The sequence below is a fragment of the Pectinophora gossypiella genome, chromosome 21 (genome assembly GCF_024362695.1).
Source record: "Pectinophora gossypiella chromosome 21, ilPecGoss1.1, whole genome shotgun sequence".
Classification (NCBI taxonomy): Eukaryota; Metazoa; Arthropoda; class Insecta; order Lepidoptera; family Gelechiidae; genus Pectinophora; species Pectinophora gossypiella.
The window spans coordinates 3,911,278-3,938,551 of NC_065424.1; the positions used below are offsets into that span (position 1 = coordinate 3,911,278).

The 27,274-nt window shown below is 37.5% G+C and overlaps 2 protein-coding genes across 4 annotated transcripts in view; one reads left to right on the forward strand and one right to left on the reverse strand.

Moving 5' to 3' along the window:
- The window catches only part of LOC126376630 (probable peroxisomal membrane protein PEX13), a 325,664-nt gene that overhangs the window by 244,609 nt on the left and 53,781 nt on the right, over positions 1 to 27,274 (reverse strand). The window lies entirely within an intron of this gene.
- The window catches only part of LOC126376466 (ras-responsive element-binding protein 1), a 37,012-nt gene that overhangs the window by 921 nt on the left and 8,817 nt on the right, over positions 1 to 27,274 (forward strand). For 2 of the 3 annotated variants that reach the window (XM_050023849.1, XM_050023850.1), the window contains exon 2: positions 9,090 to 9,172. In XM_050023849.1, the coding sequence (XP_049879806.1) occupies positions 9,115 to 9,172 (58 nt within the window). In that variant the 5' untranslated portion in view covers positions 9,090 to 9,114. Of the gene's footprint in view, positions 1 to 6,946; positions 7,068 to 9,089; positions 9,173 to 27,274 lie in introns of those variants that run through there. The other variant, XM_050023848.1, reaches the window with a different exon arrangement.

The following is a 27,274-nucleotide window of genomic DNA, read 5'->3' on the forward strand; positions in this document are numbered from 1 at the left end:
GAAAAAAGGAAACGTTAAATATTATTTATTATAGATTATTAAATAGTAGTGTAATAAAATTTTACTTATTTCATAATGTATAATACTAATCAGTATAATACTAATCTCATTACGTAAAAAATAAATTAGGCACTTATAAATAACCCTTAGTTAAAATTGATCCTACCTATAAAAAAGATGTATTTTTATAAGATTTACTTAGGTTGGTATTCCATTAAGAGCCTGAGTCTGAATAGAAAATGATTCTAATAGAAAAAAGATAGGTTTAAAAAAAATACCTAGTACGTAGGTAGGCAAATTACTAATAAAAAAGGAGCGAGCTTTTTTGAAAAGCGTGCCGTAAATAGTGTATTTTTAAAATTAAAAGAAAATCAAATGTAGGTCCTACAATTTTATAACTGGAAGTAGGTAATTATAAAAAAAAACGCTTCTAAATTTGCGTAATAAAATTAATTGGGAGAAAGTAACAACGTAATTTTGTGAAAATATGTACAGAAAAAATATTGTCCCAAAAAGGTAGCTTTTAAAATGACTAATTAGAAAAATGCGATTGCGTTGATGTCTTTTATAAAGCCTTTTCTTTCATATCATGTTCCAATTTAATAAAAGAACGTATTTAATAAATTATAAAATATTTTATCAAAGAAAGCGACGGAGAATCGGAATACCTACCTAGGTTATTTCTGTTCATTCCGGAATTTGTCTGGCCATAAAGTGAAAAAAATTAACTCCACAATGAGTAACGAAATCTACTGAAATAACTTCTATCATCCATCATTAAGGAGGTATTTTATATTCTGGTATTTATCGATACAAATCAACCTATTTTAACTTAATATACCTACCTACCTAATTATAGTAATTCATTCTTAAATGACACCATAATTAATCAATAGGTTATTATGAAAAGTATCCTTATTATTAAATCTATACTATTATTAGTGCGGGTGTTGGAATTGTTGTTAGTAGCCAGGACCAACTTCTAGCTTACTTACTTACAATAAAAAAAAACAATATCAAAAAATACGGATACTTACAGATATTCATGTTTGGGTTATAAATGATAATGACGCGCTCAAAGGTAAAGGAAGACATCGTGAGGAAACCCACAATCCCAAGAAATGCATTTTCGAAGGTATGTGACCTAACCTGTATTGGGCTAGTTTTCCCTTCGCGAGTTAGAAGGCCAAACAGGCAGTCGCTTCTGTAAAAAACTAGACCTGTCAAATCTTCAGGTTAGGTAAGCGGACCCTGTGGAAAACGGGATAATGATAGGGAGTTTTTATTTATTTATTTATTTTAAAAAAGTACAACCACATCACACATATTGAGCTTATTCCACAACTTGACTAGGTACTATTCTGACTGATATGTGTAACAATAACGGTGTACATAGCACTCGCAATCAATAAACTAATTTACAAATTCAACAGTAGCAGAAAACTAATTAAACTTAATTAAACTAAACTAAATCAAAACATACAAATAAAGGAGTTCATAATGATCAAAAAATACAGACGCAATTTACTTCCGCAAAACTTACCGAGGTAACAATGCTAGATTCATAGACAACTATGACTATGCCTTGCAGATTATGATAAAACCAATAATAACACAGTTGAATATCATATCAAATAATCCGATTTCCTAAACGGAAAAGCAGTAAGATATCACAAACAAGATTGCTTGTACAACATCCGCACAACACCAGACAGATCATTGTCAAACAGCCATCTTACTTTGAGGAAAGGGATGCAGTTGGCAGATTTTGTAAGCATCTGAGCACAATGGTTTATGGGCGTTTGCTGATCAACATTATAAGGCACAACGCACAGAGGCGGCAATATAAAAACGATATAAAAAAAATGACGATCTTCTTCTTATAGTGTGGGTTGTGAAGTGGATTACCAGCCTCATCTACTTTCGCGTCAGGGTTATTAATGAGCCGTCAAACGCACCTGACGTGGCTCATGTAACTACTACATACTTACAATAAGATGATATAGATCTAAAACTATCAAGGACAAGATGACCCGGTGGTGTAATGGTTAACACGGTCGTCCCAGTTTGACAAGAGCTACACGTCAAGTCCCGTTCGAATCAGACTTTACCAATTCAATTTTCTCTTTGTGACTTTCGCTGAGCACTGGCGAGTGCTTTAAAATCAAAATCACTTAGAAATATGTAATTTCTAATCATCTTACTTTCCAGTTAGATTGAATATAGTAGCTTAAGATATCATCTAATGTAAGCTATAGCGAACAACTTACCTAGTTTTTAAGAGAAAATAAAATGTATAAGAATGGTTACAAAAGTCTTAGGCTTAAGTCTTGTCTTAGGCTGGGGTTATTCTAACCCCAGCATTAAAAATAGTTTGATTAAACAAAACAGAAAGATAGTAAAACAGGCTAACGTGAAAGAAACATTACTTACAAGAAGCACACATAAGAAACATACTACGAGTAGTAATAGGTAGTTAGCCGGAGAAGTAATTGTTCTATCTAACATCTGATATTACTCACAACATGAATGTAACCTCGAAGGTGTAGGCATATACCCACACCTCGCCAGATATGTTTAAGTCTCATGTAATAGAGGTGAATCTATTGCCACATGATATCCATAATCTATGATCCAAATACGAATTCAAACTCATAAACTCGAAGATGTAAGTCACGCTTTCACCAAAGGGTTACCACGGATTCTATTTAAGCCATTTTAAACGTAAATAAACCCAGATAATCTAATTTAAAAACAAAGTTAGGTAATCGTGTACCTGCAAATCCTGCAAAGTACTTTATCAGTAGAAATCGTGACAAAATTGCTATAACATGTCATATGGAGTGTAATCGCCGTATTACAGGTTACTACGTATCTTTCTGTCTCGCAATTCCACTTGAGATGTCTCAATCGAGATGAAAATAGATACGCTATCTCGTAAGTGTTTGGTAACGAGTATTGCTTTGTTATTAAGATTACTTTTTACTTTTTTTATCCTCTTGGGGAAAGGCAAAGGTTAGGTTAAGATGTTTTCTTATTGGAATAAAGTGTGAAAGGCAAGACAAGATTTTTCCTGTAGGTATTAGTTGTCTTCACAACAGGATTTGCTGTGTCTTATAAACTAACCCCGGGTAACACTGATGTACTAGTAGTATGTTAAATTAATGACAGGCTTAAAAGGCTACTAACTAGGCCAGAGCCGTTACCCCCTTTCCAAAAAAAATTAAATCAAATCAAATATACTTTATTGCACAGAACTAGAATTTCAACAATCAGACATAACACATGAATACAGAATGGATTAATGGATTTTAAACGAAATTATTACGTTTAACTGAACTTATCACGTTTTCAAAGTTCTTGACTTGAATAGGCACGCGTCGACTAAACTTTTTTTAAAAGCTTGGGATAGAACGAGTTTTTAGCCTTACTAGCCTTTGTTATTACGCATTAAATTTTATAAACTAAAATACGTATAATAACTTATTATTTACCTAATAATTCCATCATTATTTTTACATAACATTAAAATAAGTAACTATAATTATTCTACTTATTTTTATATAAAGATCATTTTTAATAGTTCTTAAATAATGTATATGTCGTGATAACGTTGTTATTTTTCATTTACGTAAACGTAACATGCAACGTTAATAAAATTTGTTATTATTAATAAATAACACATCTACGTCATAAAGGTTTGCCCGTCACGACGTTTAATAAAGCATTATTATTGTACAGATAATAAGTAAAGGGGAAAACAGAAGAGCGCATCTTTAATGATAAAACTAAACAAAATAACAAACATTTTAATAATTTCAATGTCAAATACAGCTTTTACTGTTGGAATATTGACACCGCGTATTTATTATTCCTTAAAAAAATATTTTTATATATGTCATTTACTTCACAAAATTACAATCAATTACTGAATATTATGGAAAATCTTGAATCGCGTTGATGTCTTTTCTATGGCGCTTATTTTAATATATTTCAATCATCAATTTACTTTAAAAACAACTAATTTTATAGTGTATGTTTATAGGTAAGTAATGAATTGGTATAATATTGAACGTTAGTATTATAATATTATTAATTTTGCTTCCTTTTTTAAATCACTTTGTGAGACTGTCTTTACCAATCTTTCGTAAGGACATTGCAGGCTTGAATGACACGATTATCCAAAAAAGTAAGATGGTTCCGTGCTTCGGAGTGCACGTTAAGCCGTTGGTCCCGGTTACTACTTACTGATGTAAGTAAGTAGTCGTTACATGAGCCATATCAGGGGCCTTTGGCGGCTCAATAATAACCCTGACACTAGGGTTGATGAGGTTGGTATTCCACCTCACAACCCACACGATAGAAGAGAAGCGTTATTGTTTTACATAATATAACATAACATAAGCTCACGACTTCGGCTCCGTGCTTCGGAAGACACGTTAAGCCGTTGGTCCCGGCTGCCTTAGCAGTCGTTAATAACCATCAATCCGCACTGGGCCTGCGTGATGGTTTAAGGCCCGATCTCCCTATCCATCCTTAGGGAAGACCCGTGCCCCAGCAGTGGGGACGTTAATGGGCTGATGATGCAGCTCACGACTAAGTCCATCGCAAGATGAACTAAGTACCTACACCTCACCAAGGTGTCTGTATTGTTTCACAATTGTCATGAAATAAGAAAAGTTTTTCACCCGCTGAATATTCTGAAGTAATAAATAATCTATTATTAGTCGATCACGTATACCAGTGATAACAGATGATAAGATATCACCACATGATGTGATCAATTGATTGCGGCGATCTGAAGACTTTACACTCTTGGGCAATTAGTCAGATAATGTGTAAAGATGGTGCATAACATAACATAGCACCGCGCCTGCATCCCTTGTAGGGGTAAGCAGATGCGTATAGTACACCTGTAAGCGAGAAGAGCACCTCAGAAAGACAACAGAAAAACAAAAAACGTATCATCATCATCACCAGCCCATTAACGTCCCCACTGCTGGGGCACGGGCCTTCCCTATGGATGGATAGGGAGATCGGGCCTTAAACCACCACGCGGCGCGCGGGCCCAGTGCGGATTGGTTATTAACGACTACTAATGCAGCCGGGACCAACGGCTTAACGTGCCTTCCGAAGCACGGAGGAGCTCGAGATGAACTTATTTTTTTTTGTGGTCACCCATCCTATGACCGGCCTTTGCGAAAGTTGCTTAACTTCAACAATCGCAGACCGAGCGCGTTTACCGCTGCGCCACCGAGCTCCTCATAATAGTGGAAAAAACGTATAAAAAGATAAAATCAAAAATGTCATTTCATGACAGGCTGGAGACTAGCCAGTCGCTGCCCAACTAAAGAGTTTGCGACAACACCCACTTCTAGCTATGTTTAAGTTCCGTGTAATAGGGGTCGAGCTTATACCCATTAGCCGGGCACAAATCTTAGAAATCACATGATATCAATTATTTATGATCTAAACGTAAATTCAAACTCGTAAACTTGTAAAGTCGAATTCAGTAGTTTTAATCCCGAGCTTTCCGTGCTTCGGAAAGCACGTTAAGCCGTTGGTCCCGGTTACTACTCACTGATGTAAGTAAAGTCGTTACATGAGTCATGTCAAGGGCATGTGGCGGCTCAATAGTAACCCTGACACCAGGGTTGATGAGGTTGGTAATCCACCTCTCAACCCACACGAGAGAAGATCCCGCTGGGATTAGAACCAGGGATGTCATTTATGTTTCATACCATAAACTCAAGTCCGTTATCCCTAATGGGTTGGATAGAGCCACATAAGCAGAGGATGCAATTTGCTGAAAGCTTCTATACTGGGCTGAGAGCGAATACAATTTCATCCCGGGCATGACGTAAAATCCGACAGAGAAATTGCGTCATTCCTAACATGATAGACAATTCTCATAGGCGATTACCCGTCCCTTTCCTTTTCAGCGAATAAGAAAATGACAGGTGTAACTTAAAATTAGATCGCGTCTACATGAATTAGCACCGATACCTAACTAACCATGATAATCTCGGCTGAAACGGTGAAATGTGTAAAGGGATTCATATGACTTGGTTCTCACAAGTTCCACTCTCGGTTTTCGCTAACATTGCTAACTCGCGCAAAGGACGCCGCGGCGGCGCGCCTTTGACACAGGGATTACATTTACTCGGAAAGCACGAAGGCTCGTAATACAATATTTATTACTTATCTTAGCATTTGATAAGTGCTTTATTGAGAGAGAAATATGAGTACGTGTTATCGTGAGTCTTGTTGTTACACGCAAATGTAATTGTATTGTTGGTAATGATCTAAAGATTATTACTTATATTTAGTTTGAAATGTACTTGGCACTTAAGAGGGCTTTGGGGTAGTCAGAAGGTACAAATGTTTTTAAAGAACGTCTAGAATCTGGTGCCGAAGATTTTCTTGCAGCTTCTTTCCCCAGCTATACAGGTTGTGAGAAGCTGCAGTAGTTTTAGGTGGATATGACGTTCGTTATGTAAAAAATGTTACCTACTGAATAAAGATATTTTTGAATTGAATTTGAAACATCCATCCCAAGATGAACTAAGCGACCACACCTCACCGAGCTTTCTATCTTTCTGTTTAGGGCTTTAATACTATTTTAAGTACATTATTTTGTGGGTTTAAAGTAATATTAGTAATCAATATTCAAGATAGATGGCGCCGGCATCGGGGTAATGACGATATATAGATCGAAAGAATTTCCTTCACCGCTGAGCACGTGATAATCATCTATGATCCAAACATGAATTCGACAATCGTTCTCACACAATCATCTGTCGTGGATTCGAACCTGCGACCTCTAAAGTGAGAGGCAAGCGTTCCAACTGGGCTACCACGGATTTTTAAAACATTTCAATTCAAACTCCAGCATCAAATATACACATACATACACACAAAGACATGATAAAGTGTCCGAGCTTACTATTGCGATCACATAAGCGTCACATAATGCACAGGTTGGCTGCATGCCTGGGCGCAGGTTATTAGCGCGTATTGTCCGGACTAGAATAGCTCGCCGCGTTGTAGGATCAACATGCGCGTTGGTAAGTTAGGACTTTTCCTTACTCGTTTGTGTGCGGAGCTGGAGTTATTTAAATGAAATTGCACATAACAGTTAAATTTGGACTGTATTTAATAATATTATAGTTACATGTTGAGTAAGTAAGCAAAGAGTTGAAGTAGAGAATGTCAGAACCGCCATCTTGTGTTCGAATTAAAAAACTTCAAACTAGTGTTGCCACATACAAACATATAATGTACATATAGTGTTGTGTTGTGTGTGCTGTGGTGTCTTCTAATAATAAATACTTTCTTTCTTTCTTTCTTACATATTTTATGTGAGGATTCGAACAGTTTGTACAATACAAAAAATTCGTTTAATAAAACATTTTTCTTATAATTGTATATTTCTATTATAATGTTAGTCCGTCAATTTACTTCCGTAATTATTATATCGATTTTCGTCAAAAGTGTACGGACTTTTTGCTTTGATATTTTTGCACATCTTTTTTATATGTACATAAAATCAAGCCTATTTCCCGTTGGAGTAAGCAAAGACCACGGAATGCCACTTACTACGATCCTGACACACCATTTTCGCTTCCCCGACCCTCATCAAAGACTAGTCTTGTCTTTTTTACCAGTAAAAAAAAATATCATTACTAAGATTTTTTTATGAAAAGGGAATTATCCATAAAGACCCGGAAGCACAGTGCTCGTAGCACCTGATAGGTGTACCCTCATTTCTGGATCGATGAGTGCTTAGTGCCTACTCAGGAAGTGCTGATAAGGTGAAGGGACTGTGACTCAGTACGTCTTTGTCACACATACAATGATAAAATGAATAAAACTGAAACAGCATGTTGACAATTGAATCAAACTTGGATACCAGTTGTATTTTTCACTTTATCGTGAAATAACCCTACCTATCACGTGGTTTGGTCTATCAGAAAGCTCAGATGACGCGTGGGTACCTAATTCTTCTTGCAATGGATGTACCTCTAATCCCCTAATGTGTCAGGGTTACTATTGATGTAACTAACTACATACTTATTTAGGTAAATAATAGCTAACTGCTTAGCGAGCCCTCCGAAACACGGATCACCGTACTTTCGGGTAATCGCGAGATCAATCTGCAATGTCCTAGTCAAATTAGGGATCACAAGAGTGTTTTTTTTTTTGTGATTATGCTCCCTAAGTTATTCGAATTCGGAACCTTTAGATCGTGAGCGCACAACCATAAAAAGCTTACTTTCACAGCTGTAAACGTAAAATTTTAAACCCAAAAGTAACTCTTTATTATATTCCCAATGAGAGTGAGATAATTATATAAAAAACCAGCCATGTTCCGCCATAGACAAACTAGATCAGTCAGCTGTTCGCGCCATATGCAATGCGTTGCGCACGAGTGGAATTCACGCCGACAAACTCTAAGAAAACAACAAAATAATCTTGCTGGATGCGCTTGTCGATTCGATACGATAAGTCTAGGATAAGTTAGTGCCAATTGAAGAGAGGGATGTATAGTGTGATAGCATTAGCTACTAGGCCGGCCATTAGGAGCACCGGTCAGTAAAAAAAGATAACATACCTAGACTTCTCAGATTATACGCAAAGTAGTAAATATCTGCGGGGTTAAAATGGCCACATCGAAGCAATTCATCTAAGAAAGCAATGTTGCAATTTGACATTTGCGCATATAAAAGTAAGTGCGCAATGCAAACAAATGTCAAATAGCAATATTGCTTTCTTAGATGAATTGCTTCAAATGTGGCCATTTTAACCTAACTGATTATGTCAAAACTACATGGTAAGTTTATCGAGTAGGCAAAAAAACCTCTTCAACTTCGCAAACTCAACTTATCGGTCACCTGGATGAAATTATTGTGTTGCAATAATGTCGCCGATTTCTGTCATTCTATTTAAAATATATTAATTTTGTTTTATATGTGAATAAGAAAGTATACCGTATTAGTATGTGTTATTAGTGCAACATATATTTATCAATGATTAGTATTGTCTCTGAGTAAAGTGTTAAACTAACATAATAATGTTTGTATGCGCAGGCGACGACGACGCGTGTCTCGGGCCATGCAGGGCGCGCCCACCGCGCCTGCGCCCTCCGCGGCCGAACCGCCAGCACAACAACGTGAGTACCAACATAAACTACATTATAATGGTGCTAATTCCTGTAGACACCATCTAATTTGATTTTAAGTTATACTTGTCATTTTCTTATCCGCTGTAAAAGAAAGGGACAACTTATGGAATACACGTCAATTTTAAGCAGAAATATAGAACAACCCTCTAAAAATTTTACCCGACAGAATTCTTTATTTTCTTTCATGATGTCATGTCATGTTCATGATGTCTCAGTTCGTGGAAGTAATGGGCAGTCAATCGAACGGATGTATATTCGATACCCGTAAGTCGCCACATTAAGATAAAGACATCTCAACATTGATCTTCATGTTACTTGATACATGCTACCTCTTTATAGGGTTGCCATGGTAAAAAATATGTGCGGAATCAACCTGTACGAGTATTTTTACGTTCTAATAACTCTAAGTATACCATTATTGACCGCGATACGGCTCACCACCTATCACGTAAAATCACGTTGGTCTAACAGAAGGCTCGGTGAGGTGTGGGTACTTAGTTCATCTTGCGATGGATGGACCTCTGACTATTCCAATTGGGATTCAGATATGTTATACTTATTTGAATCTTTTAAATTTACTATACCTACGATCTTTAATTTTTTTCTAAAGAGATACGATATCTACTAATACTAGGATTGTACAAAGTTACTTTAGAGTCATAAAAAAGCTTAGTTTGTAAACTTGATACATAATAATATTCATAAATTTTCAGATTTAAAAAAATGAATTATGAAGCTTTAATTAAAAAAGCAATCCAGAGAACCAATAGAACATTAAATTTCTTACATCATTAGATTTTGAGTCATACACATGGCAACCCTGAAAGAAACATGAAGCCTGAATGGGGCGCACGCGCAGAAACGACACCAGGCATTCATAACTGCCAACATATTGCCAGATAACCTTAACGACCATCCGGTACAGTGTTACCACATTTCTACTTTTATTATTATACAAATAGCAAACTCAAGGCTCCATTTTATTACATTTCTAAACACTTGAAATATTTATAATATGCAACAAATTCTTTTATATTTTTTTATTGTCTTACGAAATTGTTAAGTTAACACATTTCGGGCTATAAAATTTGCTCTATTTTAAAGTTTAAATAGACGTAGTAAATAGTGAATGCCATCCGAGGCAAATCTACAATAAGACACGTCAGAAAATATGTTTTTAAAGATATGATAGAGGTGTGTTGTTAATAAAAATCCAGCTATAATATTGTTGCCTATTCCGGCGAACACCACGGGACCATTATTTCAAACTCTGGATAGTGGTGCTGATATCTGCAGACATGAACTTAATTTATTTTGGCAGTTCTAACTAGCTTTATCTCTGTCTTTCTCCCGTCGTAAGTGAAGGACGGTAATATTTTTAGAGCTATCAGGTTAAAATAAAATTAAATATTCTCTGGAATGTTAAGTTGGTTTGGATACGTAGAGCGGATGAAGGATAATAGAATTACTAAAGCGGTATATAAAGCGAAGGTTGATGATAGGGCTGGCAGAGGAAGACCTAGACGGACGTATATTGGCCAAATTGGAGATGTCCTTAGAAAAGGTTTAATATGATCTTAATGAATGTGGAGGAAGCAAAAGAAGTGTGTCAGGATCGAAGCAAATGGAATTCTATAGTCTCTGTTTTGTTTCGCATCTTAAAACTGATGAATAACTATATAATACTACCTGTTAAAAAGAACACAAATGAAAAACATATTAAACAAACAACGTCTGTCTCTTTATTTGCTTGATATAATAAATCCATTTGTATTTTTACACCACACCATTGAGTTCTCGCCATAATTTAGTATACAGGGTGTTAGTGACATCGTAACGAAAACTTTGAGGGATGATTCAGACCATGATTCTGAGTCGATATCAAGTGGATTTTTCCGTCGCAAAAATCATGTATTTTTTTTAGTTTTTTTCAATTATTTTCAATTCTATACTTTTGCGATGGAAAATTCCACTTGATATTAACTCAGAATAATCAGCTGAATCCTCCCTCTCAGTATTCGTTACGATGTCACTTACACCCCGTACAAGTACATACGGTAGCCATACAAGTAGGTATGGGTGTTAGTGACACCGTAACGAATATTGAGGGGGATGATTCAGACCATGATTCTGAGTTGATATCAAGTGGAATTTCCTGTCAAAAAATTCATGAATATTTTTGTGTTTTTTTTAATTATTTTCCTATCCATACTTTTGCGACGGAAAATTCCACTTGATATCAACTCAGAATCATGGTCTGAATCATCCCTCAAAGTTTTCGTTACGATGTCACTAACACCCTGTATATCTCTGAAATCGTGTATGAATCATTAGGAATTTCCATGAGCCACTCGCTATTATTAACTCAAAAAGGGAATTTAGACTTTTCAGCCGGCCACGGCGAAACAAAATAAAAATAAAAAATGGTTTATTTCCAGCATTAATAACCACATAATAGAGCTTTTTTGAATAGACAATAGAGCAGCGTGGTGGAGTATGCTCCATACCCTTTCCGGTTGATTGAGGGAAGGCCTGTGTCCAGCAATGGAACGTATATAGGCCATTTACAATGTTTTATATGTCACTCGCTAGTCGCCCTCTCGTCACTTTCTTCGCGTCTGACCCTAAAACTACTCTAAGTTCGTCTCTCTAAAGTATTCTACGGCTCAATTAATCTATAATAGCAATATTGCAATTACATATTTGCGCACTAAAAGTAAATGCGCAATGTCAACAAATGTCCAATAGCAATATTGCTTTTTTGATGAATTTGCTTCAATGTATTTATAGATCCCCTGAAATCCGTCCTCGAATTACGATCTATCCATAAGGCAATCAATCAATCAATAATACTTTATTGCATAACGACATATACAAAGGCCATAAACATACGAATAAAAACATAAGCACAATAGGCGGCCTTATTGCTAAACAGCCATAAGTATGCCAACATTTAGATCGGTTCATAGTTAACGTATCAAAATCAGTTACTTTCCCGTTTAAAATGTTATCATGGATTGATAACAGAAACACAGTCACTAATTATCTAGTATTTCCTCATCGGATATGTCATCGGGCTCATCTCAAAAAGGTAAAAGATAAAGATACCTTTCTTAGAACATGACAGCATGGTTAGTCGAAGGTGTAACGGCACATTATCTTTAAAGATAAGTTTATACGGTTCCGGTCCTGATTGCTGTTTGCTGGGCAAACTAGCAAATTTGGGCAATTGGAGCTTGATAACATGGTATGATTCACCAAGCGTTTCTTTTTCAAATACATTCAATTTATTTTTGTGTAAAATTTTTAAGTTTTCTATGGTCACCCACCGTACAGGAAATTATCAAGGTAATCTTATAATATATAATATATATTATAAGATTAACGGATAAACAGATCAGAATCATAATATGATTAAACATCTGTTTATCCGTGGCTTTAGAAAGAACGATTCGTAGATGACTGCTTTAAAAAAATATATCGAGTATCCAATAACCATTATCGATTCGCCCAAAAACAAGAAGTATAGCTTAGCTCTTAAATAGTAGTAAAAGTCAGTAACATTATCTGACTATACCTTAATTTTCTCCAGCAGGGCAAACATGCGCATCGTCGATAAATCGATAAGTTTGTTTTTTTTTTTCCTAACATGCGTGCCACCTGATTTTGTTCGTATTTTGATAGAACTCGCTTTAAGAGATAAAGCCGCCATTTACGATGTACCCAGTTAAGTCTTTTTTGTAACTATTTTCTTATATTTTGGTGCAATAAAGTATATTTAAATGGAATTGAATTCTCTTACGATTCTCTCCAACAGAACCTAAAAGGTTTTCAATTCGGGTAAAAATATAAACCCGCAATTTTTTACCTGGATTGGCGAGTGGACTTTGGGTGGACTAGAGTATCTACTCCGAGGTTTTGTTCGTATTTTGACACAACAACATTATTTATTTGGGTTCACTTATTAGCACCAATCGACAAAACGACATAATTATATCGTCAGAATCGATACAATGACCGTGAAATTTTTTATCACATTGCGCATGTTAGCCCTACTGTACACTATAGCATAGTACAGTGCAGTGCAATATGTGTGTGTGTTTAGTATAGTGTGTGCAGTGTAGTAGTTTGCTTAATTGATGCTATCGATGGCTGTGTCGATACTTTTGTTTCCACATCTCTCGCGCATCTTAAACACCCCGCTAAAAAAACAAATAGAAACTCCTGCGACTCCCAGTCAAACATGAGCATAGACGCGACTTTCTATCAGATATAGACACAAGTGTTCGTCGGACAAAAGGATGGGGCCTCTCGCGAGATACAGCAGCTTTCGGCTGAACAAATAGGATTCCTGTCGTAATGAGTATCTAATGAGATGTTCTAGTACAAACATTAACGAGAATAGGGACAAATGTATGTGTGACAATGATGATTTTGTAGTGAAGATGGTTCTGTTCGTGGAAGTGTACACACATTAGCATTCGTTTCGCCAGTAGAAAAACAAAATAGCTGTGCCCTATAGGTACTGAAAACTACGTAAACGCTTTTTGAAAAATCACATTCTCCTATGCCATTCCATTATGGTTACATACATACACATACTCAAACCTACTACTTCTCTTGCTTCATCCACATTCATCAATCGCTTCATATCCGCACGCCGATTCAGAGTAGACCTTGGAATCTTTTCTAAAGACATCTCTAATTTGGTCAATCAGTACGTCCTTCTAGGTTTTCGTCTGCCAGCCCTACCACCGACCTTCGCTTTATATACTACTTTCGTTATCCTATTATCCTTCATCCGCTCTACGTGTCCAAACCAACTTAACATTCCCTTCTCAATCTTAGTCACCAATATAGTCGTCCATTATGGTTGTCTGAAAGAAATCGCTCCAACTACCTAGTTAAGTTTTTTTTGTAACTATTCTGTTATATTTTGGTGCAATAAAGTATATTTAAATGAAATTGAATTCTCATACGATTCTCTTCAACAGAACCTAAATGGTTTTCCATTCGGGTAAAAATTTAAAACCGCAATTTTTTACTTGGATTGGCGAGCTTGGTTGGAATAGTGTATCTATTCCGAGGTTTCGTTAAAAAAAATGCGTTTTTGATTTTTCAAAAAGGGACTTACTACTACTTACTTAGCTATAAAATGATGTTATGTCATCCCACGATAGAAGCCGGTATAATTATGAAAAATACTTACGAAAAAAAAATACAGCTGACTGAACAATTATGTGTTAAATCGTATAGCTATTACTTACAGTAAGCTTAATAAATCGCTGATCAAGTTATTATTCTCATTTTAACATAATTCCAGACTACGATTGATCACGGGTTTTTAATAATAAATGCCTTAATCTACAACAATTACGATGAATGTAAAGTAGAGGTAAACAACCTTACTTTGCTCTAGTGATGTTACCTAACAGTTTTAAATCGAGTCAACTCGAATCACTTCTCTCGAGTGGACTCGTTTAAATTGTTTATCGATTCTTTCACTTTTGATGCAAAGCTTCGACACAAGTAACTGTGTGTTGTCTTTATCCTCATATGAGTAGGTGAATGAATTATTTACGAGACGTATACACAGCCTATTTCTTCTATTTTTTTATATTACTAGTATTTTGTGCAAGTGTCTCTTAAGTATACGGTTGTTAATTATACACTCTTATAGAATAAAAACTGAAAAATAGTTAACATACCTTGCGAGTGAGTATATACCTCTGCCTACCCCTTCAAAGGTGCAGGCGTGATGCTATGTTGTTATGTTAATAAATAGTGTATACTGTCAAAGAAAAATCTAAAAAATCTAAAATCGATTCGGCCATCCGTTCAACTCGAATTACTCGAGTATACCTAACAACTCATTACGTCACTAGTCTGCGCGCTCGTGCGGGTATAAAAACATTGCTACGTGAGACAATTGCCGATCAACTTGTGTCTCTTTTAATAAACAGATGAAGTCTGGTATTTCTGACCTGAAAGTAGTTGATAACATAACATAAGGGGGTTAAAATGACCATATCAAAGCAATTCATCCAAAGAAAGTAATATTGCTATTTGACATTTGATTGCATTGCGCACTTACTTTTATATTGCTTTCTTAGATGAGTTGTTTCGTTATGGCCATTTTAACCCCCCTGTTCACGACTATATCCCAATTGTGGTAGTCAGGTGCATCTATCGCAAGATGAATTAAGTACCCACACCTCATTGACTTTTCTGTTAGACCAGCGTGATAGGTAAGCTGCATCGCCGCCTATAATGGTCGAGCCAACTGTGTTAGTGATATGAAAACAGCAACACATTGGTGAAATTCCGGTACTGGGATTCAAACCGGCGCTGCCCATTTGAGAAGCAAGCCCACAGTGACTTTTATTATAAATATAAGTAGTTGATAAAATGGTATAAAGCCTGCTTGTTTTCCCGGACACCTCATAAAAACCGATAGAGGGAATATCCTTACTAACATGATGAACAATTGAGTGGGCGAAGGGTTGATTACCTGTCCACCATGCCATATCCATCTTAGGACTTTACATCAGAAAAAAATAAAGAAAAAAACATGACTACAAGTTGTTCTTTGAATACTTGTGACTCTACCCTTTAGGTATTATGTGCATGAGTTCATGTACTTATCAAAGCCACGGGCGATAATGATGATGAGTTAATGTACCTATATCATCATCTTTTAAGGGGCAATGTATACGTTTTTACAATAAGATTCCCATTGACATTCAGAATTTGCCTTTCAACTGTTTTAAGAGAGTTATTAAACAAAAACTTTACAAAAAAGGTTATTATAAAGTTAGTGATTATTTAGAAGATATGAATGCATGGGATTAACTGTCTGAGAACTGATATTAGGCAGCTAAATTACTCAATTGTATACCAATATTTTATGTTTATTTTTTTTATTTTTATTTAAAGATCGTCTAGGGCCCTGTGCCGAGGTTTTTCTTGCAGCTTCTTTTCCCCGGCTATACAGGTTGTGAGAAGCTGCAGTAGTTTTAGGCGGATGAGACGTTCGTTATGTAAAAATTGACGATTCAAAGTGTAACTATGTTACCTACTGAATAAATATATTTTTGAATTTGAATTTGAATCTCCCTAGCGTTATCCCGTTTTTCACAGGGTCCGCTTACCTAACCTGAAGATTTGACAGGTTCGGTTTTTTATAGAAGCAACTGCCTGCCTGTCCTTCCAACCCGCGAAGGGAAAACCAACCCGATAGAGGTTAAGTCACATACCTCTGAAAATGCATAATGTACCTATATAAAAAATTTAATAAAAATAATTTATTTTCAGACCAATCCATAGATATGTTTATGTATGACTTACTTACATACACAAACAATCTGAGATACTAATAAATGAAAAAAGCATTTTATATTTTTTTATAATTTTTAATGAAAAATAATATTCTCAATTGGGTCGTGTACTAGGTTCAAGATAAATTATGAAATTCTGATTACTAAATAAAGACACATCTAAAACTAACGAAAAACATTTTCTTTTTTCTATTAAACTTATTTATGAATTTTAATCAAGAAAAACGTAATAATAAGTCCGACATTTTGTCACGTTTTTCTATGACGTCACAGAGTGCTTTTTCATACAAATTCCATAGTAATTTCGTGTTTTGACGTTTAGTAAAAAGTAACTGATTTGACTAGTTGGAAACTAGCCTATTCGACACGTATGCATTAATTATTTTATTTTCATCAATGTATTTACGTTTGATTTGTGGTTATTCAAAGATTTATCTAACGAAAACAATAACATTGTTCTAAAGGAAACAAAACAAATAAAGGGAAACCCTATTTCTGAATGGGAAACCAGAAAATATATATTTAATTAGTGGGTAATTATTTATTATGTCAATCCATTCATATACTGTCAATAACATTTAGAGCAGTTATTGACGTTTTGTTAAAAATAGCATTTATTATTGTACCTAGTACTCGTAATAAATTGATATACGTGTAGTTTTCCTGTACGCTTCTCTTCATAACATAACAGCATCACGCCTGTATCCCAGGTAACGGGGTAGGCAGAGGTGTATACACCTACTCCTCGCCAGCTAATGTTTATATATGCCATGTAATAGGAGGCGAGCCTATTGCTATTATTCAAATTCAAAAATATCTTTATTCAATAGGTAACATAGTTACACTTTGAATCGTCAATTTTACATAACGAACGTCTCATCCGCCTAAAACTACTGCAGCTTCTCACAACCTGTATAGCCGGGGAAAAGAAGCTGCAAGAAACATCTCGGCACAGGGCTCTAGACGTTCTTTAAAAAGAAAATATAAACATAAAATATTGGTATACAATTGAGTAATTTAGCTGCCTAATATCAGTTCTCAGACAGTTAATCCCATGCATTCATATCTTCTAAATAATCACTAACTTTATAATAACCTTTTTTGTAAAGTTTTTGTTTAACTACTGTCTTAAAATTAACCGGACACAAATCTTGGAATCCATGTGATATCAATTATCTATGAAAGAAAGAAAGAAAGAAGAAAGAAAGAAACATTTATTATTTATGACCCAAACATGACTTCTATATAAAGAGAGAATTCAAAAATAGATTGCATTCAGCTGCTTATCATCTCGATCGTGGCATAAAAGTCAACGGGTATTATTTCGTCTCCAACAATATAATACTCTAGGCTAATTAGTACGACTAAATTTCGGCGAAGTTCAAGATAAATTGTGATTACTAAATCTTCTATCGTGTGGATTACCAGCCCCCTCAACCCTGGTGTTAACGTTATTATTGAGTCGCCAAAGGCACCTGACATGACTCGCACGATTACTAAATAAAGACACATCTAAAACTAACGAAAAGCCTTTTCTTTTTTCTATTTAACTTATTTATGAATTTTAATCAAGAAAAACGTAATAATAAGCCAAACTTTTTTCACGTTTTTCTATGACGTCATAGTGGTTTTCATACAAATTCCGTAGTCATTTCGTGTTTTGACGTTTAGTAAAAAGTAACTGATTTGACTAAGTTGGAAACTAGCATATCTAGTTGAATCTCGATTCAATCGTATCCTCTTCCAGCAAACAAATGGGTACCTATAACAGACATGAGACGCAGCAGAACCACAAGTCGTAAAGACAACAAGTAACAACGGTTTCATCTCTGGCATAATATAGACTGTAATCAGAATCCTGCGCACGTTCTAACCCGCCCGAAGCACAACTAACGCCATCTCTCGGACGATCTCGATCGAATACTCGGCGAGCCTCAAATTCTTTAGAAGTAATTACCACGACACTTGTAGTAAGATTAAAGTGGCTATAATAAATATTTTTATAGCCTCTCTGATTCGAGAACCAAATGCAAAATATAAACTTTCTTTCTACCCGAATATAGGCACCTATCGCATGCATGAGCGGAGTCTGTCTGCCTGCCAGTCTTGTCCGTGTGCATTTTCCTCCTTTTCTTGTCGTTTGCGTACCTACATCATAATAGGAGGAAAAAAAACCAATAAACATCTCTTATTCAAAAAGACCAGTGCATTTCATGACGATGACAGTCTATGAAACCGAAACTATGCGATCGTCTTTTTACAAAGCTCGATGTGCATTTGTTTTAGCGCGATCTGAACACTGTAACTTTTTTTTAATACAATCTTATCCAAAGTACTTATCACCGAGACTAAACAGTCATGGCAGTAGTGTCAGAGCCTGATCAGTATGCTCGTCCCCCCTCTCGGCCCCACAGGCTGCGCGGGTGCCTAATTGCGCCGCTTTTCCGTGGAGAAAGCGATCGATCGAGTGGAAACCGATTTTGGAAGTCGCTGATTGGTCCAGACGCGACAATACGTTCCGTTACGCGCAATTTTTGATAAGGTTCTTGAATGGAAACTTAATGGTGGTTTTACAGACTACTTTCATACGTCGAATAGTGGCCTTACTATTTTTAGGTACTCAATAGGTACCCTTTACTACCATACCTAACTAGATTCAGTCTGCGTTCCGTCTAACTTTTTTCAGCTACATTAAAGAAACGATGTAATAATCAACGAGACATCGGAAATAGTTCAAAAATTCGTCGTAAGTGTGGAAAAACACGTAGTTATTCGATTCATAAGCATTTTCTGAATGAATCGTGTTTACCATGCGATGTTCTCCGGTTACAAAATGCGATCACATTGTTTCCTGTTTCATATGATTGATTAGTTACTTACTAAATATGTACTTATTTTGCTATTGATTCATACAAATCGTTGAGGAAAATAAGTAGGTATGTCCTATTTTTTGATCGGGATGTGGGTAACAATGATGCTGGACAATTCGGGAATGTCCTGTTTGTCTCCTCTACGTAAAAAATAATAATAATAATAATAAAAAAGTTTATTTAGGTAAAATCGATTAAGCGAGTGTTCGACGTAAGCGATTAAATGATTACAATGCAATACAGTTGAAACCTGGAACCTGACAGAGGACAGCAGTAACTGTCAGTACTATTCAGAGGCGGAGGTCAGGAGGCATAGTACGGCTTTGAAATAGGCTACTCTGGGCGCCATCCCATGGGTACCTATGGAGCATACTCCACCATGCTCTATCCACCGTACAAATACAAAATACAAATACACTTTATTGCACCAAAATAAAAAGAAATATTTACAAAAGGCTCTTAACTAGGTACATTTTAAGAACAATAACGGCCTTATCGTTTAAAGCGATTTCTTCGGCGAGGAAAAATGAAAAAAAAAACCACAATAGATACCAAATACCGTAGTGGATATGATAGGTATGATAAATATGTGTGTTAACTTCTAAACCCCCGTAGTTGGAACCCATAGGCCCGCGGCCTCATAACACCTCATTAATGCAGTGCTACGTCGGTCCAGGCGCTCATAAGCTTCATATAGTCCCGTTAGGAGGAAGCCGCGCTCCTGACTCGCATAGCTGATGACCGCACTTTGGGAAAGTCAAGAGGCCAGAGGAATGCTTGAATTGATTCGTGAGATTTGATTGTAGAAGCGATACAGGTTTCGACTGTAACTACTCTTACCATACACAATTATTTATTGCTCAAAAGAAACATACAACACAGGAATGCAACTTAAAAAAAACATGAGAACTGTATTTTCTTATTAGAACATTATAATATGCAAACAAAAATATGCATTATAAATTGGAGATGTCCTTAGAAAAGGTTTAATACGATCTACTCTGAACCGGCGTGCGTGTATGAAGCGATTGATGAATGTGGAGGAAGCAAGAGAAGTGTGTCAGGATCGAAGCAAATGGAATTCTATAGTCTCTGCTTACCTCGGTGGGAAAGCGTGAGTTTATGTATGTATGTATGTAATATGCAAACAAAAAAGTAGACTTCGGCAGGCATTTCATCCTTATGTTGTGGATATGTCGCAGTCGGATTGTATAATTGAATCCGACTGCAGAGAACCGCCGCATTACAAAACGGCCCTGTTTTTGAAAACAGCTAGCCGTAATGTAATACAGCGGATTGTACAATCCGACTGCGACAGATATACCACACCAATCCGCACTAAACGTTTCACCTGTTCCTTTTTTATGCGAACAGCAAAGGACTGGAACTGCTGCCGTCGTCTGTATTTCCAACTCGTTATATTCTGGGAGTCTTCAAGGCTAGAGTGAATAAGTATTTGATAAGTAAGTGTGATCCACATGGGGGGGGGGGGGGGTGTAAAAAAGACGCCACTATCGCCACCTAACTTAGCCATCACGTTCAATATTTCCTTACAAAAAGTCTTGAATTTATTCTATTCAGATTACACCGACATTACATAAATGAATTGCCAGAATATCCAACAAACAATCGAAAAACGCGAAACGCCATATTAAATTTCTCAAAACGAAACCACAGATTGCAAATAACGAAATGACCGTGTGGACAACAACTAGCCCACAATTACTTGTGGCGACACCATAACGTATCATCGTACCAAATCGCACGGTTGGTACGCGGTGGACCGGGAAGGAAAGCTATGCGACCGCTATGTCAAGCTAAGACTATAATATGGCTATGGTGTGCCACGCCCAGTAGAGTAGAGAAAGCCAAGATATGATGTAGATAAATGATTCTTTACGTCACAACTATACGCGTTATAATAGGTTACAATACATGACAATTGATTGTCAATCAAAGAGTAATACATAACAGCTCATAACAGTGCTCCTGTTTAAGTCCACCGACAGTCATCGTATTTCCGAATAGAATCGAATGCTAATTTCCAATCGTGTATCAAAATTTGAATCCAGTACTAATAGGTACTCGATTTTCACGCGGGAATAAAAAAAAAACTTAGTTCTAAATTCGAATTCTGATAAACGAATTATAATTGAAACCGAATGAATTAGCGGACGGCGATTGCACCTCACGCGCATCAAATACCTAAACGAAACATAATACCTATATTACGTATTTAAATATATTATCTTGAAACAAACAGCTAAGCTGACCTAACAACCTTGTTTATTGTCATCTACTAGGTAGGTATCTATAAATACATACCTACCTCAGCTTAACAAATAGGTAGACATGAACTTTAATTTGAGTATACCTATTAATCTGGCAGTTCTAAAACTACCTAACTTGTATGAGCTGGTTTTACCTTCCGATTGGAAGCACAGGCAATTGCTTGTGTAAAAGTCCGGACTTGACAAAGCTTCAGGTCAGGTAAGCGGATCCCGTGAAAAACGGGGTGATGATGAATTCTAAAACTATATTTCTTTCTTGCCCTTATCGTAAGTAAAGGAAAGGACTTAAGATCCTCTCCTGGTTTTAGTTTTCTCTTTCGCGATTGGAACTGGAAGCGATTTCTATTAGGAATAAGCTGAACCTTTTTTTTTGACGTGACTTATTGTATATTTGCCGCAGATGGCATTAACTACTTGGCCGGACAAATGGGGAGCGCTGAAGGCTCTCACCCGGTGAATAAGCTGAACCGTATGTCTCGTTTTCTGTGTAATCAACTTCTTTTTATATCTTTGTTTTTGTGTACAATAAACTATTAAATAAATAAAGTTTAGTCTAGTTTTAGTTCGGGTTTAGTTAGTTTAGTGGGCATGTGCCCAGTAGTGTTATGTAGTTCGCCAGAGTCAGCACCATTGCCCACATAAACCTAAGTACTCAGACAGTCCGCCGTCTATATTTAACAGTATCAGATATTAAAATAACAGTTACCGCGTACTAGTTACAAGTGCACGCGGGCGGGATAGCGATAGGTCCATTTAAATTCCGAATAAGCGGGAAGGAGGAAGTCACGGCGCGCGCAGGCGCACGTATGCCACCTCTTCTCCGTACGTGAACCCTGATGAACTCTCCACATGTGATTCGACAGTTGCTTACACATGTATTGGCTGTCACATAGGCATATTGGTCAAATGTCCTTTTAAAATCCAAATCCCATTGTCTATCTGTTTTCTGGAAATCTAGGCCTTACGAGGTCAAACTGCGGTTCATTGATATAAGTATTCACGCGATAAAAACACGCACCTATAGGTATAAAAAGTCCATCTTAATTTAACAAAATTCTAGACGAATACAGATAAAGTACACAAGTAAATCTATACACGCATCACCCTATTCCTTATAAGTCTATCTTTCTATCTACTCAGCCTGTATCCACCCTCTGCTGGGTACAGGCCTCCTCTCTTTCACGCCATCCATTCCGGCGTACCTGACAATGTCATCCGACCACCGGGCTGATGGTCTGCCTCGATGTCGCATATCATCCTTAGGCTGCCCCCACATTGGGCGTTGGCCGAGCGTACGCGTTTCCTGAGCGTGCTGCCGGCGTCGGCGCGGCGCGGGCGTCGCGTCAGCGCGCCGTCTGTGGGGCGCGGGCTTCGCGTTGTCCAGCGCCGCACAAGCGCTGCGTGAACGCCGCGCAGACGCCGCGCTTACGTCGCGTTCCACGGGCGACTGACTGACTGACTGAGATGCTAGCGGCCGCGGGGGGGAATGTGTGCGGGGGGCACGGGCGGCCGAACGCCCGTGGAACGCGACGTAAGCGCGGCGTCTGCGCGGCGTTCACGCAGCGCTTGTGCGGCGCTGGACAACGCGAAGCCCGCGCCCCGCAGACGGTGCGCTGACGCGACGTCCGCGCCGCGCCGACGCCGGCAGCACGCTCAGGAAACGCGTACGCTCGGCCAACGCCCAATGTGGGGGCAGCCTTAGTCCTTTCCTCATAAGTACCCATGTAATATAGCGTGAAAGATAGGTTTTTATATAGGGACATTCTTGCGTTATAAATGCCGTCATTATAGGTACGATACTATCTCTACAAGTCATACAAACTTATAAACATTTGTCACATATAACCTCACTAATTCACAACAAAATGCAGACAACGAAAATAACAACAAACAAATGATTCAAATATCACAAAACCTCAACAATAGGAATGTCGTATCATCGTAATTTCCAAAACCCACACGAGTGCGTTTCGTCTAAAGTTAACAGAATCGAGAATTCCTGGAAACAACTTGGATTTTATTACGACGCAGTATTGCAACATAGCTTTATTTTATTTAATGCAAATTCAAAACTTCGGATTCTTCGAGCTGATGATATAACAACTTATCCTTTTTCCGTTACATATGTGCGTCCCTGGTGTTAAATATACAACACATGCTTGACTTTTAGAAATGGACTATATAATTTAAATTAACAAAAATGAAAAAGGCAACAACCCAGCGCCATGATGTTAGAAGGGTAGAAGAAAAGTTAAACGCGGTGTTGCCATAATATAAAACAAATTTTAGTGCGTAGTACACACTATCGGAGGCTCGACAGAAAGCTGAAGTGTAGGTACTTAGTTCACCTGGCGATGGCTATACCTCTGACTACCCCAATTGGCCTTGGGCTTATTGGACCCCAGTCGTGAGCTTAATGTTATTGACTTCAGGCAAGTAATCAGAATGTCATGATTTATCTTGAAGCTAGTACACGAGCCGTGGTAGCTCAGTTGGTAGAACGCTTGCCTCTCACTTTGAGGTCGCAGGTTCGAGTGCAGCACAGACCTAAACCAATGATGGTCGAATTTGTTTTCGAATTCATGTTTGGATCATAAATGATTATCACGTGCTCAGCGGTGAAGGAAAACATCGTGAGGAAACCCACATTCCCGGGAAATTCATTTTCGGAGGTATGTGACCTAACCTGCATTGGGCTGGTTTTCCCTTCGCGGGTTGGAAGGTCAGACAGGCAGTCACTTCTGTAAAAAACTGGACCTGTCAAATCTTCACGTTAGATAAGCGGACCCTGTGAAAAACGGTAGTAATCCTGATGACACCAACCAGTGTTGATGAGGTCAGTCATTGACCTCACAACCCACACGAGAGAAGCCCTTAACGTGCGATTAGAATAAGAAAAAACGAATCTGTGACGTAAGCAATATTACTGCACGTGCTGACAAAAACCTTATTTTTTATAGTTTTTATTTAAGAATTGTTTAATAAACACCCTATCGTTTCACAATTTAGCTGGTTTGCGTAATTCGATCACCGCCGGATGTTGTTATCTATATAACGTATTCACTGAAAACAGACACTCAATAATGGTCGTTTTCTAATTAGTCAAGATACCTGATGATCCGGTACGTTGTTTTATAGATATTGATATAACGAGACTAATTCTAGAGAATGAAGAATAATACTACGTACCTACGTAGAATCCTCCCGCCCGCACCGATTCGTTGCGATCTCACCCCCTCTGGGTCTGGCCGCAGCTAAGGAGTGAGGGAGAGCGCACGCTGTGTCCCGCTCGCACTTACGTGTTAGTCGGCACACTGAAACAACGAGATTATTGTACGGAGTTTCCGAGGGTAGTCATAATACTTATTTAATTATAACATACATACATACATAAAGTCACGCCTATTTCCTACCGGGGTAAGCAGAGACTATAGAATTCCATTTGCTCATTTATTTTTTATTTTAATTATAAGAAGTCCGGTCTTGTGCCAAGTGATTGGTGTAGGGCGGTTATTGTGCCGTTGTTTAAGGGCAAGGGTTCACAGCAAGAGTGCAAGAACTACCGTGGCATAAGCCTTCTCAGTGTCGTTGGTAAACTGTATGCGAAAGTACTGATTGAACGTGTGATGAAAGAAACAGAGGAGAAAATTTGGAACGTACAAGCGGGATTTAGAAGAGGTATGGGATGCATGGATCAGGTCTTCTCTCTTCGATGCATCGCCGAAAAACAACTGGCAGTTCATCAGAAGGTATTCTGTGCCTTTATAGATTTAGAGAAGGCCTATGATAGAGTGATGAGAGATGAACTGTGGTGTGTACTATCCGAGTATGGGTTGGACGGCAACCTGATACGCGCACTGAAGTCTTTGTATAAGGGTTCTAGTGCGTGTGTCAGAGTTAATGGCGCTCTGTCTTCCTGGTTCGACATCTCTGTTGGTGTCAGGCAGGGATGCGTGGCGTCACCATGGCTGTTTAATTTATTCATGGATAGTTGTCTGAATGAATTGAAAGAATCTATGAGTGGGGTAAGAATGGGGGAGTTGCTTCTGAAGTGCCTCCTGTATGCTGATGATCAAGTTCTTGTAGCATCATCGGCGGAGGATCTTCAGTACATGGTATCTCTAATGGTAGATGAATTACAAAAGAAGGGTATGAGAGTGAATGTTAATAAGACGAAAGTTTTGGTGATGGAAAGAGAAGAAAATGTGTCTGAGTGTAGAATTATGATTGGGAATGAAATGGTAGAACAAGTGAATGAATTTGTGTATTTGGGTACTATGTTTACAAGGGATGGTAAATGTGATGAAGATATAGAAAGGAGAGTGAGATTGGGTAATTCAGTGAATGGGGCAATGCACGCAGTTGTTAGTAGCCAATGTATCTCGCAAGATGCGAGGATGGCTGTTCACAATGCAGTGCTTGTCCCTACGCTGAAGTACGGTAGTGAATGTTGGGTATGGCAGAAGAAGCATGAAAGTAGGATCAATGCCGTAGAAATGAGGTCTTTGCGTAGCATCTGCGGTGTGAAGTTGAGTGATAGAGTGAGAAACAGTGTGATAAGACAGAGATGTGGTGTAAAAGACGATATAGTGACTAGGATTGAGAAGGGAATGTTAGGTTGGTTTGGACACGTAGAGCGGATGAAGGATAATAGGATTGCAAAAGCGGTATATAAAGCGAAAGTTGATGGTAGGGCTGGCAGAGGAAGACCGAGAAGGACTTATGATGACCAAATTGGAGATGTCCTTAGAAAAGGTTCAATACGATCTACTCTGAACCGGCGTGCGTGTATGAAGCGATTGATGAATGTGGAGGAAGCAAGAGAAGTGTGTCAGGATCGAAGCAAATGGAATTCTATAGTCTCTGCTTACCCCGGTGGGAAATAGGCGTGAGTTTATGTATGTATGTATGTATGTAATTATAAGAAATGAAGTGAAATTTATTTCTGTGCTGTGCATGGTACATATTTAGGTTCCGAACAGCTGTAAATATGACGACAGGTTTGGTAAAATAAACCTGAAGTCTTTGGTTCTAATCCAATTTTTGTGATTTTTTGCCGGGTTCATGTATGGAACATAAAACCTAACACGACGTGTTCAAAGTTTAAAGACGATAAAACGTCATATGAACGCCTGCCTAAGAGGAGGCCTAAACTCAGCTTATGAATTACCTAAGTACTTTATCATTCTACGAATGTAATATTGATTGATCAAAGGTTTTGGCAAAACAGGCAAAAAAACAAAAGCAAAATAATGATGATGCGAAATTGGTATAACTTTTATACATGAATGAAAAATTGATTATGTAAATGAAGTCGCTGCTGTTAGGTTCTAATTTAGCCCAATGTAAATATTACTACGTTTAGACCTTATCTAGCTGTTATTTAAACAATTCGGGAGGTTTTAAAAGGTCATATTGAAGCAATTCATAAAAAAAACAAAATAGCTAAGTATTTAACATTTGTAGACATTGCTCACTTACTTTTATATACCTACGCAAATGTCAAATTGTAATATTCGTTTTGAGATGAATTTCGCGGAGGACCGTGTTGCTCTATGGATGAATTGCTTCAATGTGGACTTTTTAGACTCC